Source organism: Lissotriton vulgaris, chromosome 8 (genome assembly GCF_964263255.1).
Source record: "Lissotriton vulgaris chromosome 8, aLisVul1.2, whole genome shotgun sequence".
Lineage (NCBI taxonomy): Eukaryota > Metazoa > Chordata > Amphibia > Caudata > Salamandridae > Lissotriton > Lissotriton vulgaris.
Genome location: NC_141696.1, coordinates 439,244,404 through 439,269,489, shown reverse-complemented (window position 1 = coordinate 439,269,489; position 25,086 = coordinate 439,244,404). Strand labels below are relative to the sequence as shown.

The window sequence follows — 25,086 nt, the reverse complement described above, 5'->3', positions numbered from 1 at the left end:
TTTGTTACCGAAGAGTCACATAATTTAATTATGGTTGCCACAGTGAGGAATTATGACATGTATTTATAGTGTCACAAAGTCCCAACCTACAACAGAAATCACACTGACTATGTAAATCAATGTAATGTTTATATTAACACAGTATAACACGGGCTGCTTCAAAAAGTGCAAAACATTTAGAGTTTAAGTTTAAAAAACTTCTTTGAAAATATATACTTTTAGTAAAACACAATCAGTCTGTACCCAGTGCAACCCTATTTTACAAGTTCCCATTTGAAGAAAGCAGGCCACCTTCAGCTGCTAACACCTTTACATTACCTCACAAAAAGAATAAGGCCAGAAGGTAGGTGTTTTCTGACCCCTAGGTAAACCCCATTTTGTGCAGGGCTCAGAATTAGGAGTTAGGTGGTATTTACCTCATTCGGTAAATATCTCACCCTTCACTACATCTTAGCACATCAAACCTGCTGGCACTTAACAGGGGAAAAGCATACGATTTCTACCAGTGTGGTAAGCCCCAAAATGTGATTGTCATTTCCCTGAAACTTGTAGTAGATGCGATTTATTGAACCCACGAATAAGATATAACCACGTTATAGTTATTTATCTGGGGTGAAATAAAGCACCTAGATTCTGAAAAAAAAAACAGAAATCTGATACGTTGTCAAGCTTCAAATCACTCCATCAACTAAACCACTTAGTGGCTTCCAAGCAGTTTGAGAATAATATTAAATAGTATTTATAAATCAGAGTGAAAGCACAATTTTACAACTGTGTTTCCATTCCTAAGCACGCCGACTTACACATGATCGGGTTTTGATCGCCTTAATGAATATAAGAAAATTCGAAAACCCTTCATACTACTAACTTCTCAATTTTTGCTCTGAATTTTGATCCTTTAGCCTTAACATTTTATAGTCACCGCCCAGAATGTGCCTCCGTGCCAGGTGGTCAACCTAATCTCTACCTCTTCAGGGTGGACTCCATGTGACATATAGCTTACTTGTTTAACAGGGTATACTGGAGAAGGTTTTGTAATGGGCATACAGGACCTGATTTCGAACCTGACAGTTCATAAGGTGGTATTGGCAACAGTAGTACTAGCATTGCCAGCAGCCAGTACCACCATATTCGGAGGAATAACTAACAGTGCATGGTTTCCTCCGTTCACTTCTCCATTCTCCCTCGGTCAGCCAGGGGCATAGCTTGGTCAGTAAGATTAGAGGGGTGTAGGAGGTTGAGCATCAAATATCACAACAACCACTGTGGCATATAAAGGTAAAATACATTATTTGAAAAGCAGAGCATGAGGAGGCTTAATGGGCAGTGGGAAGGGATAGCAGTCTAGACTGTTGGGGTTACTTAAAAGACAATATATTGTAAAATAACCAACAGTTTAAAGAACTTCACAACAGAGAAGAGAGTGTGTGTATGTTTTTGTCTGTGTGTGAATGTAAAAATCCTAGGTGAAATTCAACAGCCAACTCACCATACCCGACTGAAAGCACCTGTACCGAACTATATAGTAGAAAATAAATGTATTGAGGGGGGGGGTTAGCTCTCCAAACACCACCCTTTTAGCTACACCCCTGCTGTCAGCCTTAAGTCGCCAGAAACATTTGTTGACTTTCCAGGGAGGTGTGCAGATGTACGGCTCCCCCACCATCCCGTGAACTTCGCAATTGTTGATATGAAAGGAGCAGAAAATAAATCATGTAACAATGTTTTCTGCACCTCTGCGTTGCCGGTGGTTTCCAAATCACACATAATGTCGCTGAAATTAATTATTCAATGTATATCAAGATGCATTTGGAATGTGACCATTACACAATTGGTAAAGCCTTAGTGTGAACAGTGTTTACAATGCTATAAATGTTGATTGGACTCTGGCGTTTGCTGTGGCAAATGCGCTGTTTCGAAGCTCTGTAGACACCAATAAATGTTATTAATACCCAACTAAGTTATCCTCAATTAATCGTATTTGGAAGGATATGGAGCTGTGTCAGCCCTGCCAGGATTCGAACCTGTAACTTGAAGATTGCATAGGAGCGATAGCAGAACTATTGGAAAGGCGGGGCCGACATCGGCCCCACCGCACTTATGGCGGGGCGCACCGGCCCCCCACTCGCCCCAGGTTCCCTGGTGACCCGAGCCAAAAAGGGTACAAAGGCCAGGCTGGTTAGATCCGACCTGGTCTGCGAGGGGTTAAAAGGCCTTAGCAGGACGGGAGTCGGCCTCTTTGACTCCTGCGCGCCACGGCCTGTACCTTCCAGCCTCTAGGAGGCTGTAATTAATTTTCTTTATTTCTGTTGCAGGTTGCTCCGTGTTTTTCGTGCTCAGTTGCTCCGTGTTCGTATTTGCAGCCTTGGACCGGTATGGAGAGTCCAATGGTCCTGTTTCGGGACGAGGAAGGATAGGAGCACAACGTACTGGATCCGGGGCAGCGGTCGAATGTGTTGAGGGAAGCTGAGGTTTTCGTGCTCAGGCCCTGAATGGTGAGTTGCACTGCTCCAAGTGACATTAGGGGGCAAGGCGGTGAATGACTTGTGTGCGCACTGATAACATTTATGTAGCCTGAGGCGCAGTGGGAAGCGTTTATGGTTAAGCAGTAGAGAGGATGTAGCTCAGCAGCGGTGCGTCCATTGGGGCGTAGCCCCACCAGCCACCATGGACGCATCGCGGCCGCCAGCCTATCTAATTAAAAGACATTGCGCTGAACAATCAGCCGCCTCGAATGTGCAGGGGGGGCGGCCTGCTGCAGCTTGAGTGACAGACACTCAGGCTGCAGCAGACCGTAGTGGGCAGTCCCGCTGGGGAACTTATAGTGCGCATGCTTGGGAAAGTTGGGTACTTCCTCAAGCATGCGCACTGTAAGATCCGCCTGTTGTACACGGGCTGCTTGGTGAATAAAAGACTGCTGCTGAGATGAGATGATTTGGATGGCATAATTTCAAACCTGCAAGGCTGACTCAGCCTTCCACCCGTTCGATGACCTGTCTGCTGGCTATTGATTCGGCTGGGGTTCAGGCAGCCATCACTCAGATGCCTGCTCTCTGCAGCGATAAAACATGATTATCTGGAGCCCACGTGAGGATCTTCCATTACCGACATGTTAGGACGGGTGGAGGAAAGCACACTGTAAAATCAATCCGCTTCCTCGGTCACTGCATTTTATGTCTGATACATGATGATTGAAATGACAGCAGAAATAACAACACAGGTTTTAAATCGTGGTTTAAAAATCATTTCTTTCTACCAATCCCAACAATTACCATAGGGCATGTGAGCAAATTTTAGTACATAAGGTCGTTTGACAACAAACAGTTTGCTTTTAGTTGCACAAAAATTACGTGAGTAATACAGTATTACTAAACTGGGTAATGGCAACAGCTGGTATTTACAGCGGCTTAGAAACAGCACAAGAGCGGTATGAAGCGCTTTATTAAAAGGAAATTATGGTTATTACACTGAAAAAATAGGTTTCTTCTACACTGTGGTATGTCCATGTTTATAATATGACCAACATCTCAGGGGAGTAAAAAAATATTAATTTGACTTTAAAGAATAAGTGATTATGTCTGCTCATAGATAAAAGCTGGCATTTTGAACGTACACAGATGATACGTTTACAAAAATGGCTTTGATCCGAATGCCTCAAAGCACTTTCCTCTTACACCAGGTGATTAAGCCACCATTCTGTAGGCATGCTTGTGCTTCACCTCCTTAAAGGTGAAAACCACATGCTCCCCTCAATAGCCGTTTGCACGAGTCCTCGTGTCCGCTGCTACAGGTCAACGTTTACTCAAACCCTATTAAAGCGGCCAAATGAAAACAGCTGACCTTAACAAATGTGCTGCTAGCTGGTGGCTTAGAGTTATCAAAGATTTGCAGAATATTGGCAACGCTAATACCGGGTGCGAGGGCATGGACTTCCAGGTCATGCCATTGCCCCGACTTGATGCAACTACAAAGCTGCTGGTTTGAGCAAGACATGGGTCCAGATTCCATTTTGACATTATGTGATTTGGGGCATATCTATCTCAATGTGCACAGAACTGTAAATGTATATGTTGATGTGCTTTGAGTTACGTGCCGACTCGAGTTATATGCCAAGTACATGTTACTGCGTCTCTTCCATTGAATCTTCTCAGCACACATCATGCTGTTGTAGCTACCGCACCCCATACCCAGCATTTTTATGGTAGAGCGTTTCAGGGCCTTTCAACATGGCAGTGCAAAAATAAATTTGCAGATGTGTGTACCAGCGATGAGGTTGATCAAATCCATGTGTTGTGAGGCAGGAGGTGGGTCTTGCAGTGGGGTTTAAGGAACAGGGGCAGCGGGACCCATGGGAGTAGGAATGTTACCAGCATCTGAAAGTGATCCCATGCAGTAGTCTGAGCTTGGTGTGGTGTGTTCTTGTTTGCAGAACTGCTGGCGAGAGTTGTCTGTAAGCCCTGTCTGCGCAGTTTTTATATGTACGTCATGTTTGCTGTCAGTTGACCTCTGTTGCAAATGTATATTAAACAGTTTTGGATGGTAAGGGAGTTCTGCCGAATCCTAGGATAGTACCTATTGTATTACGAGGGAAACTGGGAATTGCATTTATATAGCGCCTACTACCCCTGGCCATTCGTTGGGGCGCTACACTTCATGTATCCAGTTGTTCCGACTACCGTCCTCAATGTAGCATCCTTGTTGGCTAGGCTACCCCGGCATTCGATGGCGGCTGTATAACTAGTTATTTTTATGTAATTAAAATGATAATGGAATCGATTAGTCGTTGACTGCGAAAAGCAGAATTTGTATGATTTCCAAAGTCGTCCTAAAGAACATTGTAACAGAAAGGTGTTTTTTTTCTCACCAGTGCACTTAAATTGGTGTGAAATCCCCTTTTATTTAGCTCTGCGGGTTAATACATCTGCTGCAGAAATATGCAAGTGCAGATCGATTTGAAGCGCCCCAAAGGGCTGACTAAGAGGTTCGTTCTTCTGTACTTAGGAAGATTTCCTTTTTTTACTAAGGGGGGCGAGTATATCTTTTGCGACCGATACCCACATCTGGGTACATTGCCTTCCTTCCCAAAATCCCATCAGTGCCCGATAAATGAGCCGAACAAAGGGTTAACACAAGCGTCTGTAAATACGCGATGATATGTAGAATGCAGGAAAGCGATTATCAGCTTTACTTTGAGACGCCTTCACCGCACCTTGGTGTAAAGGTCACTTCTGGGATTGTGGTGGTTCTTTCGAGCTTGTGCCGCATACTTGGCTCTGGAATCGACTAGAAAAGTCCGGGGTGTCTGAGAGCGCGAGTGAGTGGGTGTGTGAAAATTAGATGCACGCTGCTTCCAGCGCTGCAGCCGCGCCATGTGATCTTGTGCATGCCCATCCCCCACTGTGACCCCTGTCATTCTTTGTGCATGCTTACTGTAGTTCGTTGTCACACTTGTTTCGCTTTTGCCAAGAGGGACATGTTTTTAACGTGCCTTTTTATTCTTCCTTTTTAGTTTGAAAGATTGGAAAGCCCGCATGTACTACTTCCTGCAGCATTCCCCCGCTTCCAACGACTCCCCGAAAACCGTCCAGGGCAAGAAGGGCAAAAAGTACGCCTATTGCAGGTAAGAGTGCCACTACCTTGTGTGTACATATTGCATCTCGGGTGCTGAAGTGCACTTTATACTTTGCTTTTGGGTGACACCAAGTATTGCTGGTTTAATTGGATTTAGTTTGCTGACTTGTGATGCACGGCTTGATGGGTGCATGCGTTTGTTTTCCTGTGACTAGTTTGTTCTGATATAATTGTCTTATTTGCAATAGTTTTCAGTACACAATTTGCTCAATCAGTTATGATTTTGTGTGACTACCTGGATTCCTGGAGTGCCTCTGACTTCGTTCTGTTTCTTTACTTTTTGTGACTGTTGGTCCTGCGGGGAAACATTTTCAATTGATGTTGTCTTGTTTACTGGGAGCATTGCTTTTATTTTCCTTTAGTGTAATAGACTGGCTGGTGAAGTGCACTTCCCATAGTGTGCAGTCACTTCAATTTGCCTTTAGGTGACTACCTGGCTTGATGGTGGTTTTCTATTTGATTTCATGTAAATCCTTGTCTTGATGAGTGCATTGGTTTTAGTTTGTTTGAGGTAACTGCTTCACATGCTGGTTTCATCACACAGCTGACACCCACCCTGAGAAAGCCAGAGCTGCCCTGTTAGTGGTATCAACACCAGTGCGCTTAGGTTCCTTACAGCTCCTTCACTTGAAGTGGGTTACCACCTACCCATTACTTTTTGTATCCTGCTCGTACCAAGTCAGATCCAGACCCAGACCAGTCCCCACAGTTGCTCCGGATTAAGGGACATTGTCATGTCATCTCAGGCGCGATGTAAAGACTCCCAGTGAGCTGAGTACTCTTGGCTCAAGAACCAACCAGATGGAGACACTTGTGGTTGTTTAAAGATTTAGGATCAGCCTGTAACTCAGTCTTGAGCTGGGTGGGTGACCTCGATTACAAAGTGGCTGTGCCAGATGTCCCATTATGACCCCTTTTGCCTGTCTCCCCTTCAGACACACAGGGCATAAAAGTGGGGGGTGCTCAACCCTGCCAAAAAACTGAGGGGTGACCCTAAGAGCACAGCTGCCATCCTATCAGTGGTGGGATGCTTTGGTGTGCTGGTCTGGTTTTCTGGATGCATTGGCTCAAGTTTTTTCCCATGTAATTGATTGGGTGTCTTGGTAAGTTGCTTTTATGTGAATGTCTGACTAATGACTGCGCATTCCTTTCAGTGTGCACTTGCTTCAGTTTACTTTTTGAGTCACTGTCTAGTTTGCTGGATGTATTGCTTTCATTTTTCTTTCATTAAACTGTTTGACTTGCTTGGTGCTTTTATGTTGGTGCCTGCATGCTGAGGTGTACTCTTCTTCAGTTTAAATGTATGTGACTGGCCTGTTGACTAGCACCCTGCTTTCAAAGTGAAGGTTCACAGGTTCACACTTGCTTTAGTTTACTTTTGTATGGTTGACTGCATGCACAGTTTTGCTGGATGCATTGCTTTAAGTTACTACTTGATGCATTGCTTTCAGTTTGCTTTCAAGTAATTGCCTCTCATTTTCCCAATGCTTGTGAAGGCTGTTTCCCAACTGCTGTGCAACTTCTTCTACTCTTAGAGCTGAGATTTTCATGAAAGTCTTATAGTCTGAATTCAGCACCTGAGCGTAATAGGACGGAATGTATGAAGCTCTGTGGTTATACTGAATAAGCAGCTACCTATGTTATGCCATCTATTAATGTAATAACTGGCTTTATTAACCTTCCTGCTTTCTCAAATATGCTTGAAAATGCACGATTTGTCTTCTTTTTTTTCAAAATTTTCTTGGTGGGGTTATCCCCCCAAACCCCCCTTTTGGGGTTCGGGCTTGCTCGCTGCGCTCGCTCGCTACGGTGCTGGATGCTAATTACTTTGCGCCCCACCACTTTCAAATGTCACCCACCGCTACTGATGTAGCTCAGTGGTAGAATGCATGCTTTGCATGTAGGAGGCCCCGGGTTCGATCCCTGGCATCTCCAGGAGACTCTGTTCTGTATCCTGTCTTTTAAAATGCGATCACAGTGTTCAACCGGCTGTTTCACAAGATTTCAATACCATGGTGGATTTAGGATTGCCAATTTGAATTGGGCGATTCGGCCTGGGTGGCAGACTACGCCGCAGCGCTTTGAATTCAGCGCAAAGACATTTAATAGCGCTGACCTGGGCTTCTGAGCAGAGATCTGGCACCTTCTCATTCGTTTACATAATAAGCACTGTGCAGAGGTCAGCTAAAAGTGGTACATGACCCCTACGTCTTCAGGCCTTTGCTTAACCGGGCAGTTTCATTCCCTTTCTGAAGCTCGGTTTCGGTATCTTTACCAGCTTAAGGCTCTGGACTCTCAGCATTTCCCCGCATGTTTTATCGTTGGGTAATGAAGTTTGGAGATGATAAGCACGGGTTTATGTTGGGGTAGGTAATGCATGTTTTACACTGCACCCAAGTGCATCCGCCATGTTTTAATACGATTACCTCGCACTGAGGCAAGCGCCTGTGTTTGGACGTAGGCAATCTCCAGTTAGACCAGAATAAAATGCACGGGGTCTAAGAATAAAGCAATGTGAGAAAAAATGCCAGCAATGATTCAAACCTAAAAAATGTATATTTGTATTGAATGCCACTTTGAATTACATTAGGTTTTGACAAGTATGTTTACATTTCCTATATTTTTGCCAGTTTAGTCAACATCTTTGTTAATTTAATGAGAAGTTAACTAGAACAGCCTGTGTTTTCTTGACAAAGAAGTTTTCACAATCTGTAAAACAATCGCCCAGCTGCACGCAGCCAATGAACGCCGTGGATCTTGGCAGTGGCGCAGATGCTTCTCTTTGGCTCTCTCCCGGCCCCATCTTTTTAAAACGAAATAAAAATCGGACCCTTTCAAAAGCACTCATAGTAGAACCAGGGTATTGAACCAGCTTAGTAAGTTTACTTGACACTTGATTGCACTAGCAGAGTCAATTGAAAGGTGCAAAGAAAAAAATTATACAGCGAATATCGGAGGTTACTAATGAGGGATAATTTCGGATTATAGTGAGGTGTGGCAGGTACCCGGAAACAGTAATGTGTTAAAGGGAGCTGAACAGTTGGCCTTTTTTATGCAGTTTCACTATCGCTGTGAAGACCACTCTAGTTATCTTGTAGGCGACAGTAAGGGGTGGCCCCTTTTTTATGTCATAGGCCGGAGAACAGAAGGGGGGTAGATTTTAGACTAGGTTTGACCTACCCGGCCACTAGTAAAAGGCCATGAGTTCTAGACTAGGTTTGACCTACCCTTATTCACCTGTTGGATTACTGTTTTATGTCACGAAAGAGCAGTCAGATGTTAGCGGGTTTCAATATTATTACAGGCCGTGGTTGCTGCTTATTTATCGCAGGCAGCGAACAGCCACTGACAAAGCCAATAGTCCTGACTTATAGGTAAGATACTTGTAGCAGAAAATTGTCGTGGTGTCCCCAGGGTTTCAAATGTTAGCATTTTTTCAATCCATACTAATATAATAAAGAGAGAGCCCAAACCTTTGCGGCGGGTAATCTCAGGAACCACAGCACCAATCACAACACCCAATACAGCGTTGAAAAGGGCAGTTGCAGCAGAAGGACATAGGCTATGCAGACGCCCACCATATACAGTTAAAAGGTAAAAGAACCGTGCCAGCAAAGTAGCCCCTTGTGGGCCTGTCTGCGTTGTGCTGTGGGCGTGTGCTGGGGCGTGACAAACGCTGGGGGCGTGTGGTACGTTCCGCCCTTCATGCCATGTCTCATATAGTGTGCTAATCCCACCCTGCTCCCTTTAAATACCCCTGCACTCCATAATTATAGCCCACCCTTACTCCTTAAAATACCCCAACACCCTTAAACACAAACCCATCTTAACCCTATAAATATACCCTGTACCCCAAAACCCAAACCTAGCCCTGAACCCTATAAATACCCCTGTACCTCAAAACCCAAACCTACCCCTGAACCCTAAAAATACCCCTGTACCCGAAAACCCAAACCTAGCCCTGAGCCCTAAAAATACCACTGTACCCCAAAATCCAAACCTACCCCTGAACCCTAAAATACCCCTGTACCCCAAAACCCAAACCTAGCCCTGAACCCTTAAAATACCCCTGTACCCCCAAACCTACCCCTGAACCCTAAAAATACCCCTCTATCCCAAAACCCAAACCTAGCCCTGAACCCTAAAAATAACCCTGTACCCCAAAACCCAAACCTACCCCCAGAACCCTAATACCCCTGTACCCCAAAACCCAAACCTAGCCCTGAACCCTTAAAATACCCCTGTACCTCAAAACCCAAACCTAAACCCTAAAACTACCCCTGTACCCCATAACCAAAAACTATATCTGAACCCTTAAAATACCCAAACACCCCAAAACATACACCTCAGTACCCCAAAACATATACCCCTATACCCATACTTACCTTATCCAAACAATAAGAAAAAAACATGCTTTTACCATTCATGCATTTACAACGAATTTCGTTGTAAATGTATGTGTGGTAAAAGCATATAAAATGTAATGCCAAGCGTTATAATGGCATTGCGGAGTCATGGTACTTTTGTAATGAAAGTATACGGAGTGATGGTATGCGGAAAGAAAGTTGCGGAATAATGGGTGTTAACCCTCCCCCGATAAGTACATTGGTGGCACGGCGGCCCACATCTCCTGCAACATACTCATATTTTTTCACCACCCATTTGAAAAATGCACAGGTCTCTCTCATTGTTGGCCAGCACCGACATACACTTTTAGACACACCTCCCGCCACAAGTTCTAGAATTGCGAACTTTAGAGCTGGGGAGCTACGTTCGAATCTCGGCATCAGCTCAACATCCTGTGATTCCAGGCAAATCGCTTTGTCTCCCCGTGCCTACCACAAATGAATGTGTTCTTCTGTAATGTAAATTGTGCTCATGCCATGTTGTCGAGTTCGCGCTATATAATATTGCAAGGAAAAATAAAGTAGGGAAACTCGAGTTCACACACTACTGAACGCGCGCTCTTAAGTGCATCAGCAGTGCTCTGTGAATCAGAGCTTTTCACAGGCCTGTCAAGAAATGCTATCAAAACGAAATCCTACAAAACAATATACTACTGGCCGGCAGTAATTCATACCCGGACAACGTCGGGACGGGCTGCTAGTATTATATAAAGGCCATGGTTGCTGCTCATTTATGTTACGCATCAAACAGCCACTGACAAAGCCAATAGTCCGGACTTAGAGGTATGATACTTGTAACAGCAATATTGTCGTGGTGTCCCCAGGGCTTCAGATGTAAGCTTTTTTTTTTCCAAAATTATATTACAAGTCATGGTTGCTGCGGATTTATCTTAGGCAGCGAACAGCCACTGACAAAGCCAATAGTCCGGACTTGGAGGTATGATACTTCTAGCAGCAATATTGTCGTGGTGTCCCCAGGGTTTCAAATGTTAGCGTTTTTTAATATTATATAAAGGCCATGGTTGCTGCTCATTTATGTTACGCAGCAAACAGCCACTAACAAAGCCAATAGTCCGGACTTAGAGGTATGATACTTGTAACAGCAATATTGTCGTGGTGTCCCCAGGGCTTCAGATGTAAGCTTTTTTTTTTCCAAAATTATATTACAAGTCATGGTTGCTGCGGATTTATCTTAGGCAGCGAACAGCCACTGACAAAGCCAATAGTCCTGACTATAGGTATGATATTTGTAATATATAGCTGGGGGAAATGACAGAAAGACTACAAGTGCGCAGCACACTAGGCTAGACCCCAGTGTTTGTCGTTTACAGTCACTGCACCTTCTTAACTTTAGTTGTTACTGCAGTGGAAAGCCATTAAGGGATGATAATATTTCATTCAAAGGCAAATAACACCGTGGTGGGCATAGGAATGAATTCAGTGTGATGTATATATGCGGGAAGTAAACCATTACATCAATAAATAAATAAATACCACCAGCTGGGTTCCTATGTGATTTAGCACTTTTGTCGGTAAGCACTTTACCATACGTGCACTGTGTTAGAACGAGGCCACATGCCCGTGTCCTCTTGATCCTTTTTTTTTTTTTTTTGGTAAGTAAAGGACCTTTAATCTTAAATGAGACATTCACAGGCCTACCTTAAGCAGAGATGATTTTCGTAGGAAAGTGCTTATTTCAGGAACTGTTTATGAGGAGCCACTACCAGAGTGAAATACATAAAGGGATACATGTTGAGGAATTTTTAGGGCCTCGCCTTGGAGCAATGTAACCTTAGCTGGACTGATTATTTCAATTTACTTGTGATCTACATTTGACCTCTGTTCCCCTTTTACACAGTGTCTTCAAATCTGAAATGGTTCACAATTAGGTATAGTGAATATAAGTGGTGATGTCCCCCTTTTGACACAGTTTTCCAATATAAAACGTTTTAGCTTCAGCTCTATTTAAGTATTACTAAAGTGCTATTATGCTCAACTCTGTGCTCCAGGTATATGCTTTAGGGATTCTGCTTTGAGTTTGACCAAACGTTTGAGTTTGACCAAACGTTTGTAGCATCAGCATTACCTTAGGTGACCTCAGGTGAGGTTGGGCAAGTCTGTGAATCTCTTGCAGCGGTATACGGAGGGATCCCCATGTAGTCTGGCTGGTGCTTTAGTAAGCACTGTCACTGTAAGCCTAATGTCACTGTTTTCGCGAAGCATGCGACTGGTGCAATGCTAAGCTTCCTCAGTGGGGGGTCTGAAGGTAATCTGAAGGTAACACAATGGATACTAGGCTAGGTGCTCACATTGAAAGCCTGATTTCAATCGGCCTCCAGGTACGGCAAGCACAAGGTAACCCATCATGTCTGATTTTGCCTTGATTAGGATGAAGCCTTAGGAAATTTTGTGTGGGTTTAGAGGCATTGATGATGCACAGGATGCCGACACACTATTACTAACAGAGGACAGGGCTACGCCACCTATAGGTATTCCATGCTATTGCAGACACAGTGATAGGATTAGATCCCTCACTGGGGTACTGTGATGTGCAATCTCAGAAATAGCAGGGAGGGTCACTCAGGTACCCTCCCAACACTGATGACGTCAAAGCAGTACACATCAGGTCATGTTGTCATACCTTTAAGGGTATCCCTGCGCACAGTGCAGCGGTACTTAAGAATTTGGGGAGCTGTGTCTAAAGCCCTTGGCACCAACTGCTGGTACACGTAAGCTTTGATGGGGTGTCATGTCACACACATTCGCTCATACACGTATGTGTTGACGGACTTCCGGACTACCGTTAGCATGGGCCGGCTAGAAATGTCCTTGTCTGCAGCATAATGTTAGTAACAAAGATATGCGCTGTGTCATGGCACTTCACACTGTGTATCGTCCGTAAGGAGTCATAAAGGCCCTATTGTATTCACTGTGGACCCCAGGTCTATTATTTAATAAGGGTCATACTACTGGGCACCCTATCTGTAACACTAATTCAAAATACTCCGCATGTGACACAGACTGATGCTATGCTAAACACTTGCAGTTGCAAGCTTTATGGGACTGCGTCTGGTGCTAATCTTAGCAAGGCTTAGCATGTGATGGCAATGTAATACGGGCATGTGTGCTGCAGCTTTTGTCAGGAAGCCAGAAACACTAATCGTTTGTGTTTATCTTTTCCATTTATGTATGGCCGGGTCCATGGCGGATATCTGGGAAGTGCTCCACACCGCAACAACTGCAACAGGTGGACAGCCAAAGGGACGCGTACGTCAGGTACAGGAAAGGCAAGCAACGACGTCAAGTGTGATGGGCGATTGATCAAGGACCCAATGAACAGGTACACCAGGACGCTTGGGTAGAAGGGGGGGATCAACATGTCGGTACTCTGGGTACACCCTGGCGCGGACATTTCAGATCTCCTGAAGTGGGGAAGCGAGTCTGTGCGGCCATATTGTGCCCATGGAAGCAAATACCTAGTAACAGAAGTGAGGCTTGCTAATTGTAGACTGTAGCCCAGGGGTGCATCTGGGGGAGTCGTGCTTCTTGAAAGATGGTGTCCGTTGGTACACGTCTAGGGTTGAAACCATTGCAGAGAATTTTCTTGCCTACGAAAGGGAGTATAGGGAGAAGATATGATCTTGCAATGAGTTGGTAGGGCCCGATAGTTGGACTAAACATATGAGGGCTAAGTGTGAGAGTTTAAGGTTAGGGTATGACCTTTCAGTGTAGGAGGGTAGGGGGGACCCAATAGTCTGTCAACTACGCTGGCCTGTGGCGGTAAGGTCATGATTGATGAGCAGTTAATTCAAGGTCCTTAGTGGGGTGGCGCCATTCTCGAATGGGGTCGCCCATAGGGAGAGACAAGTGGTCTCTCATATAACTCCAGGGGCAGGTACAGCCTGTTGGGTACATGGGTGGGGGGGAGACAGTCACGCTTTCTCTAGGCTCTTTGGCCACCCCGCACGTGCATAATGACGCCAGTAAACGGCGCAGAGATGCAAGGACCCCCTTTAATGGAGTTAATGGAGCGTACGGGGTAACCGGGGGACCAAAGTAACCTCACGGTAAGCGGGCCCTCTGCGCATGCGAAAATATTAGCATATGCGGATGATACGCAGCTCCTGTTCACGTGGCCAGATGCGAACACTGACACTGAGGTAGTGCGTTCATGCCTTTCCGCTGTGTTTAACTGGTTAGCAGCAGCACAGCTGAAGTGCAATGAAGATAAAACAGAAATCCTGCTATATGGCCAGTTTCCGCCCAATTTCAGAGAAACTCTATGGCCTTCTGATTTTCCCCAGCCAGGCGCTGTCAATATCCCTGCTAAAAATTTGGGAGTCTGGTTTGGGGAGGATTTGCGATTCGAGGCACACATAAAAAAACTCACTGGGGTGTGCTTCGGGTCCCTAAAAGCCATGAGGAAGATTTTTCCTTATCTACCTTCTTCAGCAAGAGAGTCGGTCGCAAGAGCCCTTATTCTATCACGACTCGATTATGCCAACTCTCTGTTGTGTGGCTCTCCGGCTTTTTTGGTCTCAAAGCTCCAGATCATCCAAAATGCGACTGTTCGCCTACTGTGCAATGTGCCATATAGAGAAAGTCCTCGGGCTCACATGAAGGAACTACATTGGCTGCCAGTAGCACAGAGGATTACCTTTAAAATTCTTACTATAGCTTTTAAAGCAGTTCATGACCTTGGTCCTTCTTATTTGAGAGACAGATTTTCCCGCTATGTCCCTACTAGGGCTCTGCGTTCTGCAGATTGTAATTTCTTAAGAGTACCTCGATTTCAGCGAGTTCGTTTGGGAGGCCAATCACTTGCTGTCACCGCGGCCAGGACTTGGAATATCCTCCCTCTCTCCCTGAGATTAACTGAAAATTTTGTGACATTTAAAAAGGCACTTAAAACATATCTTTTCAGAATGGCTTATTAATTTCTGTTCTCTTCTCTCCCTCTGGCCACATGCTTGTTTCTTCTTACGCGCCAGGACACTCTGGTAGTATTTGAGCGCGATATAAAACAGCTAAAAATAAATAAATAAAATAAAATAAATGCGCACTTCGACAGAAGGGCGTGGTTTAATAGGCCGTACGGGGGTAACCGGGGAGGGGATGTGCCCCCATGGTAAACTGGCCCTCCTGCGCATGCGCACTCCTTCAGGAGGGCGTGGTTTAGTGATAAGGATCTGACACCAGTTATTGACCTTGCCGTAGGCCCAAATAGGTACGCAGAAAATGAACTATTGTATAATGTGAATTGATATGTTGGTTTCAGATAGGAAATACCTTGTACTAGAAATATGTTCAGGTTAGCCATCTGAATACCTGTACATATCAATTGTAACATTTTCTGCGTAATTGTGTAAATATTGTTTATTTCAATTTTTGATTTATTTTGTATATTTTAATAAATACAGCCGGGGAAGGGGGGGGGGGGGGGTTGAAAGATCCCCCGCCTTCCAAAGAAAGCCCTCTCACGTCCTGTTAATAATGTTATGTTGTTTAACAGAAGGGTGGGGGTCCTCCGGCAGTCCCTGGCCATATGGAAAGGCGGGGCCGACATCAGCCCGCCGCACTTATGGCGGGGCGCACCGGCCCCCACTCGCCCCGGGTTCCCTGGTGACCCAGAAGTGATTGAGTCACTTCCGGGCCAAAAAGGGAACAAAGGCTAGGCCGGTTAGATCCGGCCTGGCCTGCGAGGGGTTAAAAGGCCTTAGCAGCGCGGGAGTCGGCCTCTTTGACTCCTGCGCGCCATGGCCTGCCCCTTCCAGCCTCTAGGAGGCTGTAATTAATTTTCCCACCCACCATCCCCTAAAGCAGATGATTGTTATTGTGTGTTATGAAGGTTTTCATAATTTGGTTACAAGTGTTTATGTATGACAAAGTGTCTGATTAATACGTTTTGTTCCTTAGAACTTTCTCCCGTTTTCAGGTCATCATTCGTCGTATTTATTACTATGCCTTGGTCAGGCGGTAAGGTCACGATTGGTGAGCAGTTAATTTAAGGTCCTTTGGGGGGCGGCGCCATTCTCGAATGGGGTCGCCCAAAGGGAGAGACAAGTGGTCTCTCATAGAACTCCAGGGGCAGGTACAGCCTGTTGGGTACATGGGTGCGGGGGAGACAGTCACGCTTTCTCTAGGCTCTTTGGCCACCCCACACGTGCACAATGACGCCAGTAAACGGCGCAGAGATGCAAGGGCCCCGTTTAATGGAGTTAATGGAGCTTACAGGGTAACCGGGAGACCAAAGTACCCTCACTGTAAGCGGGCCCTCTGCGCATGCGCACTTCGACAGAACTGCGTGGTTTAATAGGGTGTACGGGGGTAACCGGGAGGGGATGTGCCCCCACGGTAAACGGGCCCTCCTGCACACACGCACTTCTTCAGGGGGGCGTGGTTTAGTGATACGGATCTGACACCAGTTATTGACCTTGCCATAGGCCCAAATAGGTACGCAGAAAAATAACTATTGTATAATGTGAATTGATATGTTAGTTTCGGATAGGAAATACCTTGTACTAGAAATATGTTAAGGTTAGCCATCTGAATACCTGTATATATCAATTGTAACTTTTTTGCGTAATTGTGTAAATATTGTTTTTCAATTTTTTATTTATTTTGTATATTTTAATAAATACGGCCGGGGGGGGGGGGGTCGAAAGATCCCCCACCTTCCAAGGAAAGCTCTCTCACGTCCTGTTAATAATCTTATGTTGGTTAACGGAAGGGTGGGGGTCCTTTGCCAGTCCCTGGCCATACTTACTGGCCGTTCCCGTAATGTCACGGTAGCAAATCACAAGAGATCTCCCATATCCTTCGCAATGTTTCCAATAGGCATTTCGTTATATTTCTGAGCTCTTTCTTCTGATTGGGTTTTTCTGTGCCTGTGCGGCACTCCCACGTGCATTTCACAGCCGTGCCCTATGACACCACTGGCAGGGAACCCACAGCAATGTCCCGAGGCCTGGGCAGTCTGTGCTGCGGCCGATCGGCCATGAGTGCACAGAGCTGAGATTCAGTTAGGTTGCCTCCCAGCCCAGGATAAGGGAAGGCCTTGTTTCATGAACGCAGGGTAACATCTCTGCGTCACCCGAGGACATCCACACCGATGCTTTTCTCCTCAGAAGAAAGCATGAGCTCAATCGATGGAGGCCCTTAACACAAAAGAATGCTAGACCTCGACCGAGAGATTAGCATCCAAACAAAGGGACGGTTCCGTTTTTTTTCCAAGGAGGCCCGAGTGTCCCACAGGCTTTCGAATTAAAGTAACAAGTAGGGCATACTGACCCCGTCTTACATTTTTGGTCTATATAAACTGGAATTAAATTATATCCATTGTCTTTTAGGGCAATTTCAAACCCAAACATTGAACCGGATTCAAAATCTACAGTGCATGGCTTGGGGACTCGTCATTGGTGTGCCTTAAATGGTAAACAACCTTTACAACAAAACTTTTACAACGCACTACCATTACGACGCAACTTTTACAACGCAAACCATTACAACGCATTGCGCTGGGGGGCGCTCTAGGATAGGGAATAGGTTAAATGTACTATCCAACACCTTCCTTACTATCCACGGGGACTGGAATTGGAATAGTAAATTAAACTATTCACTTTCCAGCGCCTCAAAGCACTATGCGTAGTAAAGGCATGCGTTGTAAAAACCGCGTTGTAAAGGCATGCGTGGTAAAAGCTTGCGTTGTAACGTCATACATCCGCCTTAAATGTGCACTCCTAACTAGCAGCTGATGCAACACGCATGCTGGTTCCTGCAACGGATTATCAAAATGGCCCAGCTGAGGCCTTTCGGCTGGAGCACTGCCTGCCGCACTGCAACACAGATAGTAATCAGTCTTAATAGTATTTATAAGAACCCTATTTCTTATGGTGCGTTTTTGTGGAACTAAAAGCATTGCCAAAACAGGCTTTCTCGGACGGTGCATCAATGATATGTGGAGTATTTTTGAGTTAATATCAAGACAATTAAATTCTGAGAACAGGGAGGTACCAGCACTTTAAAGTATTCAGACTATGGGTGCGAATGAAAATCAGGGTTAGCAAAAGTGTTGAAACCAGTATCCGTTCTGCGGTAGGCTTGACTCAAATGGGGCCCTGGGAGCCTGGTTGGCTCCATAGCAGGCACCCCTAAACCTGCAGCCTACAGGTGGAATGGCAGAGTGGCAAACCTGGCCCTTAAAATATATCACAGTGAGCTACATTCAATTAGCATTGAACTAAGCTCTCACATAGCTTACATTGAAGGTTACACTAACGCCTGCAGTGCACACAGCTTCCTGGGGAAGTGAGCCCCACAGGCGGCGTGGCGGTAAAAGCGGTACATTAATTGGTAAAGGAGGCACACTGGAGGGCGGTGTGCCGGAGGGAAGCCACTTACCTTGGGATGCCTTACGGCAGGGTAAGTAGGCAGATGGGGGAGTAAGCGGAGCACGGCAGTCGCAACCCAGTCCTGCTCGTAGATAGGGCACAAAATGGACAGACTAGGTAGCGAGTTGATCCTAACAGCAGTAACAGGCTACCCCGCCTCACAGTCAGAGAAAGAACAAAAGACCAACAAAATATTATGACCCCCAAAAGGCAGCATGGAGGATGGCCTCAATAAAAGGTATCAGAATTTTGACAAGCAAATGACAAGGACTTGATTGAGATATGGAAGAGATGATGTAAGCCATGTCAACCATTGATGATTTAAAACCTGTCACGCAGGGAGGTTTTATGACCCTGTTGAACTGATGTATCTATTGGCAGAGACAATGTATGATCAATCAACTGTGATTCACGACCGGTCTCGTAATTATGATTTGTGGTCCTGTCAGAATGATTTGTGACACTCAGAAGGAGTTATGACGCGGTGATAATATGTTATGCCTTGTCATCTTAAAGTATGACTGACCACTGTGATTTGCGAGGTCAATGATGTAAAGCATGGTCCATGCATGTAGTAAAACTGCGGCCAAGTATTCCCACAGAAAAATGGAAACACAAGGTTGGTGAAAGTTTATTCATAAATGTATATGTGGAATGCTTACTAATTGGAGTGACCAAGAGCGGAGGTTATGAACTTTACACTAACATTTGCAGTGCCACTGGCTTCCTTGCAAGAATACTTCACGGTTGTTGAATGAGAGTACTACTGAGCACAAGAGATCTCTGCAGCCCACTTTGTCCTTCTGCAGTTGTTCTCGGTTCACAGAAACCCACTTCTAGCTCTCGTAAATCGTTTTAGCATTCTTTCCAAGTACAGTATTTCATATTGTTTTATCAGCCACTTAAAATATTTAAAATGCATGCCGATTTCATCCAATCTAAAGCTATTTATGAAGTTCTTCACCACTATAGAAATTGCCTATTTCGGTCAACAAGACACTCGCTATTTGCCATACCCATCACAACACACATCATAGGAGGGCTGCCCCAGGTAAGAAAGAGCAGGTGGAGAAACAGTCTGGCCTGTTTGCACCTTTAGGCCACAGGGCCAAGATCCAATTTCAACAGCCAGGTGCGAGCATGCAAAATATTCAGCAGAAGCAAGACAACGTTAAAACAGTGTGCACATACGAGTATAAAAAACATTAAATAACCACATTAAAACTGACTGATGAAAAAGAACAAGAAAGCACTCCAAGACAAGTAACTTCACATTCAGTGAAATATCTGAGCAAGGGGCGCCAGCTAGTACATCCTCATCATTGCTTGATCAGTTTCTTCTGCAAACAATGTGGCCCTGACCTGGTTCCATCTTTGTATTCCAGTAGGGATATTAAAGTGGATTTGAGAGCTCCCAGCGGATCAGAGTTAGGAGCTTGAAGTAGTGAACACATTAACAAATTCAAGCTGCCACACCCTGCACATGTTGAAGCGTGTTAACCACTGTTACTTCTGTTCAGAGCACACCATTTTCTGAAAACGTATACAAATGGATCCTGGTTAGGTGCACAGAAAGAGGACGCAGCATCACAAACCAATAAGGTGAGAGGTTGCCAGTAGCATGGGTATCAAATACGCAAACCTTTCAGTATCCCCATGTAACTCAAGAATAATCCTATGGTACTCCAAAGAGAAAGGGTGGCCACTTACACCCTTAAATGTGGTGAGGACAAATCCCCCAACATGGACAGAATTCTGAGACCCCCTGAGCAACACAACATTCGAAAGTTAGTACAAAAACAGTTCTAGTTCTTTAGTTGTATTCCTTGGTCTTTTTATTCTTCCATCTCCACAAAAAGTTTAAGCCACTTATGGAATTCAGTATTCATTCCAGTCAATACTATAGCGAACACGTGTTTCGTCATTGGTACATAAACCAAATTTACTTCATCAGGGCTGTTAAACGAATTATCGCAAATTATATAGCATGGATTCTGCTGATAACACAGACCTACGTCATGTCCTGTTGAAACAACAGTTTCTTTTTCAGATCCACAATTATTTCATTCTTGTTCAGCATTAACATCAACCAGATTTGCTGCGTCCACATAGAGACCTTCGTATTGTAGTAAAAGTACCTCTAAGTAGTAAGGAAAAGGTAATGAGGACTATCAACACATAGCTTCCCTTGTAGTTATACCTCCAAACCAACTGTCACTGGCCTTCCATATACAACTTACAGTAACGAGGAGCACAAGAGCTTCTGAGACACTACAGATAAGATAAAGCCATTATGCAACACCCACACATATAAAATAACACATAATGTAGGAAGGAGCAATCCCTCCTAAGAGCAGCTTCTCTTTTATCTGTGAGGCACTTCAGCACTGCAAGAGCATCCAATGGTTAATGGGATCAAAGGGGACATACAGATGTAAAGTGACAAAACTCTGAAACACATCACTGTCCATGTCCATCTCCATAAGAGGGCTCTCTGGGCATACAGAAGTCTCTGGCCAAGCCAGGCCTTAAACTCACAATAGATAATATGGGTCTGTAAATACAGTGTGGCCACTTTCTCCAAAATTTTACCCAAAAAAGGTAAACTTGAGATGTAACGATATTTACTCAGGAGATCAACAGTTTTCTCGACAAGTATTTTAAGTCAAGACAGAATCACACCCTAAAAGGGGTGTGTGTGTATATATATATATATATATATATATATATATATATATATATATATATATATATATATATATATATATATATATCCATATCCTCAAGAACAACTCGGCAAGATCCCCACCAGAGTATTCACAGCATAGAGGGAGTCCACAACGTTTTCTTTGCAGGTATTTTATCCCATCAATATTTTATTCCATCAACACTATGTGCAAAACAAAACTTCCTCAGGACAAGTGAGGCGAGGCATGAAGCCGAGATGCAGAATGCAAAAAAGTCTCTGCAGAGGCAGAGGCGGGCTAAAGGTCTGAGCAAATCAGTCAAAATTACCTTAATGGATTTCTTTCATGGACGTTAGATCTCCACCAGCCGGTTGGAGCCTGTGGCCAGTCAATGTGCATTTACGGAATCAAGCCGCGTCCTGCCGTCTCTCGCTCTGTGATGAAGAGTCCCACTTGTCCTGAGGAAGACCCACTCAGACACATCACACACTGCGCTATAATTTGGGTTGAAACGTCGAAATGTCTTTACACTGCCCATGAACACAAGGAAACGATTGAATTGACTCTGGGCCATCCGTACAAAATTGTCCCCCTGTTCACTGCACTGCAATTTTTGTACTGTATATAGTGTGTTTTTCATATCACCCATCACCACAAGTCACTACAGTCAATTGATTCCCTCTGTGCACAACTAAATATGTATATTGCTTTAGCCTTCTATATTTGATATTAATCTTAAATATATAATCTGACACCGGTGTGTGTTACATTGTTCTTTCACCAAAAGGCTTTTGGATTGTGATTATAAGCGAATACTGTTTTGAATCCAAAATAGAAATTGATATACCCAACAGAACCATTATTTTTGTTTACTATTCCTTGTCCCAGCAATTTTCAAGCATCAATAAAAATGTCAGATTAGCTCCGGTGATTAATGTTCTTCCTGGAGAAAGACCGGATCTTTGTCTGGTAAAGGAAATTTTGACTCATCATAGCGCAGGTTAATATGCCTGCTGAAAAAAACGTGTCCCATTCAGATCACAAAATGCATACACTATAAATAGGTCAATGGGTTATTGCTTTTATCAGAGAGATCCTTTTGTTACTTGCAGTTTAAAAGTTAAAATCCTAACACAGTAACTGTCCTCAAAGAGCTGCAAGCAAACTGCAAGGAATATATTACAGCTACATATGTTTTGCCCAGTCTTTCCTTATCCTAATATTGCAAAAAGGGTTCATTTGGGTAGAAATCAATGTCTATCGTCAAAGAAAACCCCTAACGATGGAGTTACATTTTAAATTCTGAATTTGTGTTTTTCCAGACCAAGGACTCTTAATATATACTATACTACCAGTAGGGATGACGTGACTCCTACACCTTGTAGGCCTCGGTCTTATGCAACATTTTCGATTCACAGATTTACACACGCATGATTGTCTCTGTGCAACGTATGTGTGATGTAAAGTGTTCTCACGCCCTAAACTGGTATGAGTAGGGCCATAAAACTAAAAAAATCTGAGAGACAGTGGTTCTGGAGACTTGGGGGCATTGTTAAATGGTGGTAGTGAGGACATCCGTGGCGAGGTAGTCATGGGGGAGCACCAACAAACATGTCGCCAGGGCATCACCAGGACTAAAGCCAGCCCTAGCAGCACTTTTGACTTACAGTGCTTAGGAAAGGCACACACTGTGACAGGCAACACTACATGGAAACAACGTATTGCTAGCTCAGATGGGAACACAACGAGGAAAGAACATTTACCCACAACTCACTGAGGTAAACACGTTCACGTAACATAGGAAGATAACTGTCCACACCACTGACAGCACTACAAGAATCGGACTCTAGTGTGCTAATGAAATCTCAGAACTGTCTGCGTGAAAAAGCTGGGACCCTGTACCAGAGGCATGAAGTGCGCCATACAAATGCCGATAACATAATGACCTGAGAGTCCCACGCCGCTGAGAACTGCCAAGGCTCACACGTTCACATTTTAATAAAATAATTGCGCACATCAGCAAAAACCTAACAATTAAGTTAATGACAGGTATAAAAAGAGCAAAATGTCTGAAAACACCAAGTCTACAGCACCCGACTGCCGAACTTCTTAGCTTACAATGGGAAGTTTAAGTAAACCTTTTCTATATTTGCTATGCTAGGTACAACTCATGCCTTGGGCTGCAGGACTCCGACTGCACGAAAATATATATCTCGCAATCCATTTTAAAGGTAATTCACCAGAGAACACAAAGACGTATTTTGTACTTTTTTACTGAAATCCTCCAACATCATTACAAAAGGTACGACCTCAAAAGTAGAACGAAATGTAAGGCTGTAGCGGTGCCCCACACAGAATGTGAAAAGTAACCGTATACGCAGTTCAGTACTGTAAAAAATACACTCTCTTGGTATTTGAAAAGATAAAATGCAAACTTGAGTTTGACGTCGAGCAGCGCGAGCAGGCGGCGTTGCGTAAGGCCACGAAACACCTGTGCAACTGAAGACTCAAACTCCAGCTGCGCTCCCGGCTTTACCCTGCACGCGCGCGACGCCCGCTCCACCCTGCCGCGCTGTTGATCTAACCTGGAGTCGCCTCGTAGGCACTGGTAGAAAGTGGCCATGTTCCCCGGGAGCAGTGCTTTCCCGTCCTCATCCTCTCGCCCAGCGACGGTGAAGCGCACACCGCACCCAGGGCGAGTCGTGTCTCCGCCCGCTACTTCGGCGCTCCTCTCCTGTCTCAGCAGCTCCGGTTCCTCCTCTGCCCCAGCAGCCAACGCTCGCCCCTACGCGCAGAAATCCAGGAAGTGCCTCCAGAGTTCAGCTCGCTGCCAACGCGATCTCGCGCCCGGTCCCCCAAGCAAATAAACGCTCCCTGGGCAATAGTTCATTTAACAATGTGCAGCTGAGAAACACGTTCAACTCGTCCTGATTTCATTGACAGCAGTGACGCCCACAGACATTTTTTTTACTACTTTAGTTGCTAGTCTTCTCCACGTCATATATTTGTAATGCGTTGAGATATTCAATGACATTTAGGTAAATTAAATGATTCGCTTTTAAAAAGTTGTGCCATGTTAAACTCGGACTCTATTTTAACAAAATCAAAGCGTGCAATTGTAAAACTATTAGTATGTTTAGAGAAACAGGCTTGGTAAATAAAAAAAATATTTAATATAATGGGTATGTGTGTATTATCGCAAGTGTACACATCGGTATGGGGTATACACACAAAAGTAAAGCAAAAATACCCAACTACCCGAGTGTTTCCCCTGCATCTTGTAGGAACTATTGATTCCATGCAGACAGTGGCTGCTAGTGACTAGTGAATAGTCTCCAAACAAAATCTTACCAAAGTGTGCGTCTTCGACACAATTTTCACATACATTTGCCTGAAAGCAAAGGTTCGGGGAGGGACCCCGAAACAAAACATTTCATTCGTTTTCATTTTGAATAAATACAGATTTGGTGCAGAAACGTAAGTTTTTCATCTCATCAAGTACTTACATGTGCTTCTGCCACACCTTCCTAGACTTTGCTCTGCATGCCTATGTATCACTGTATCGAGCCATGAAGGCTCAATCTATAACAGGAATTACTATATGCCAGAGTCCGTGTTACAGGAAAGGTTGGCATCGTCACCCCATAGATGCTTACAATGTTTTCATCTCATTCTTGAGAAAAAAACAAAACGCAAAACATGATTGATACCTGGATGGGGAAACCTTATTTGAAAGCTATCTAAATTCAGGAAAGCCCTTTCCCTAAAAAAAATTCGAGGAAATTAAACATCATATATCAGAAAAAGGTGACAGAAAATGGCACAGGTAAAGCGTAAGTTGAAAAAGAAGCAGGAGGAGTGCTTAATTTATAAATGAATGTGTACCTGGACCAGACGCTCTACTCAGAAGCCCACTGCCCATCCAATTTAATGTCAGTGCACCAAGTTCCAAGGCTACATAGTCTTGCATCC

The 25,086-nt window shown here is 44.4% G+C and overlaps 1 protein-coding gene across 8 annotated transcripts in view; it reads right to left on the bottom strand.

The window, feature by feature from the left end:
- CRACDL (CRACD like) overlaps positions 1 to 25,086 on the bottom strand; it is a 612,462-nt gene that overhangs the window by 376,260 nt on the left and 211,116 nt on the right. Inside the window, exon 1 of one of the 8 annotated variants that reach the window (XM_086934208.1) lies at positions 23,700 to 24,061. The exons of 6 other annotated variants lie outside the window; for them this stretch is intronic. In XM_086934208.1, coding sequence (XP_086790334.1) covers positions 23,700 to 23,737 — 38 coding nt within the window. In that variant the 5' untranslated portion in view covers positions 23,738 to 24,061. Of the gene's footprint in view, positions 1 to 23,699; positions 24,062 to 25,086 lie in introns of those variants that run through there. One more of the 8 variants, XM_086934209.1, reaches the window with a different exon arrangement.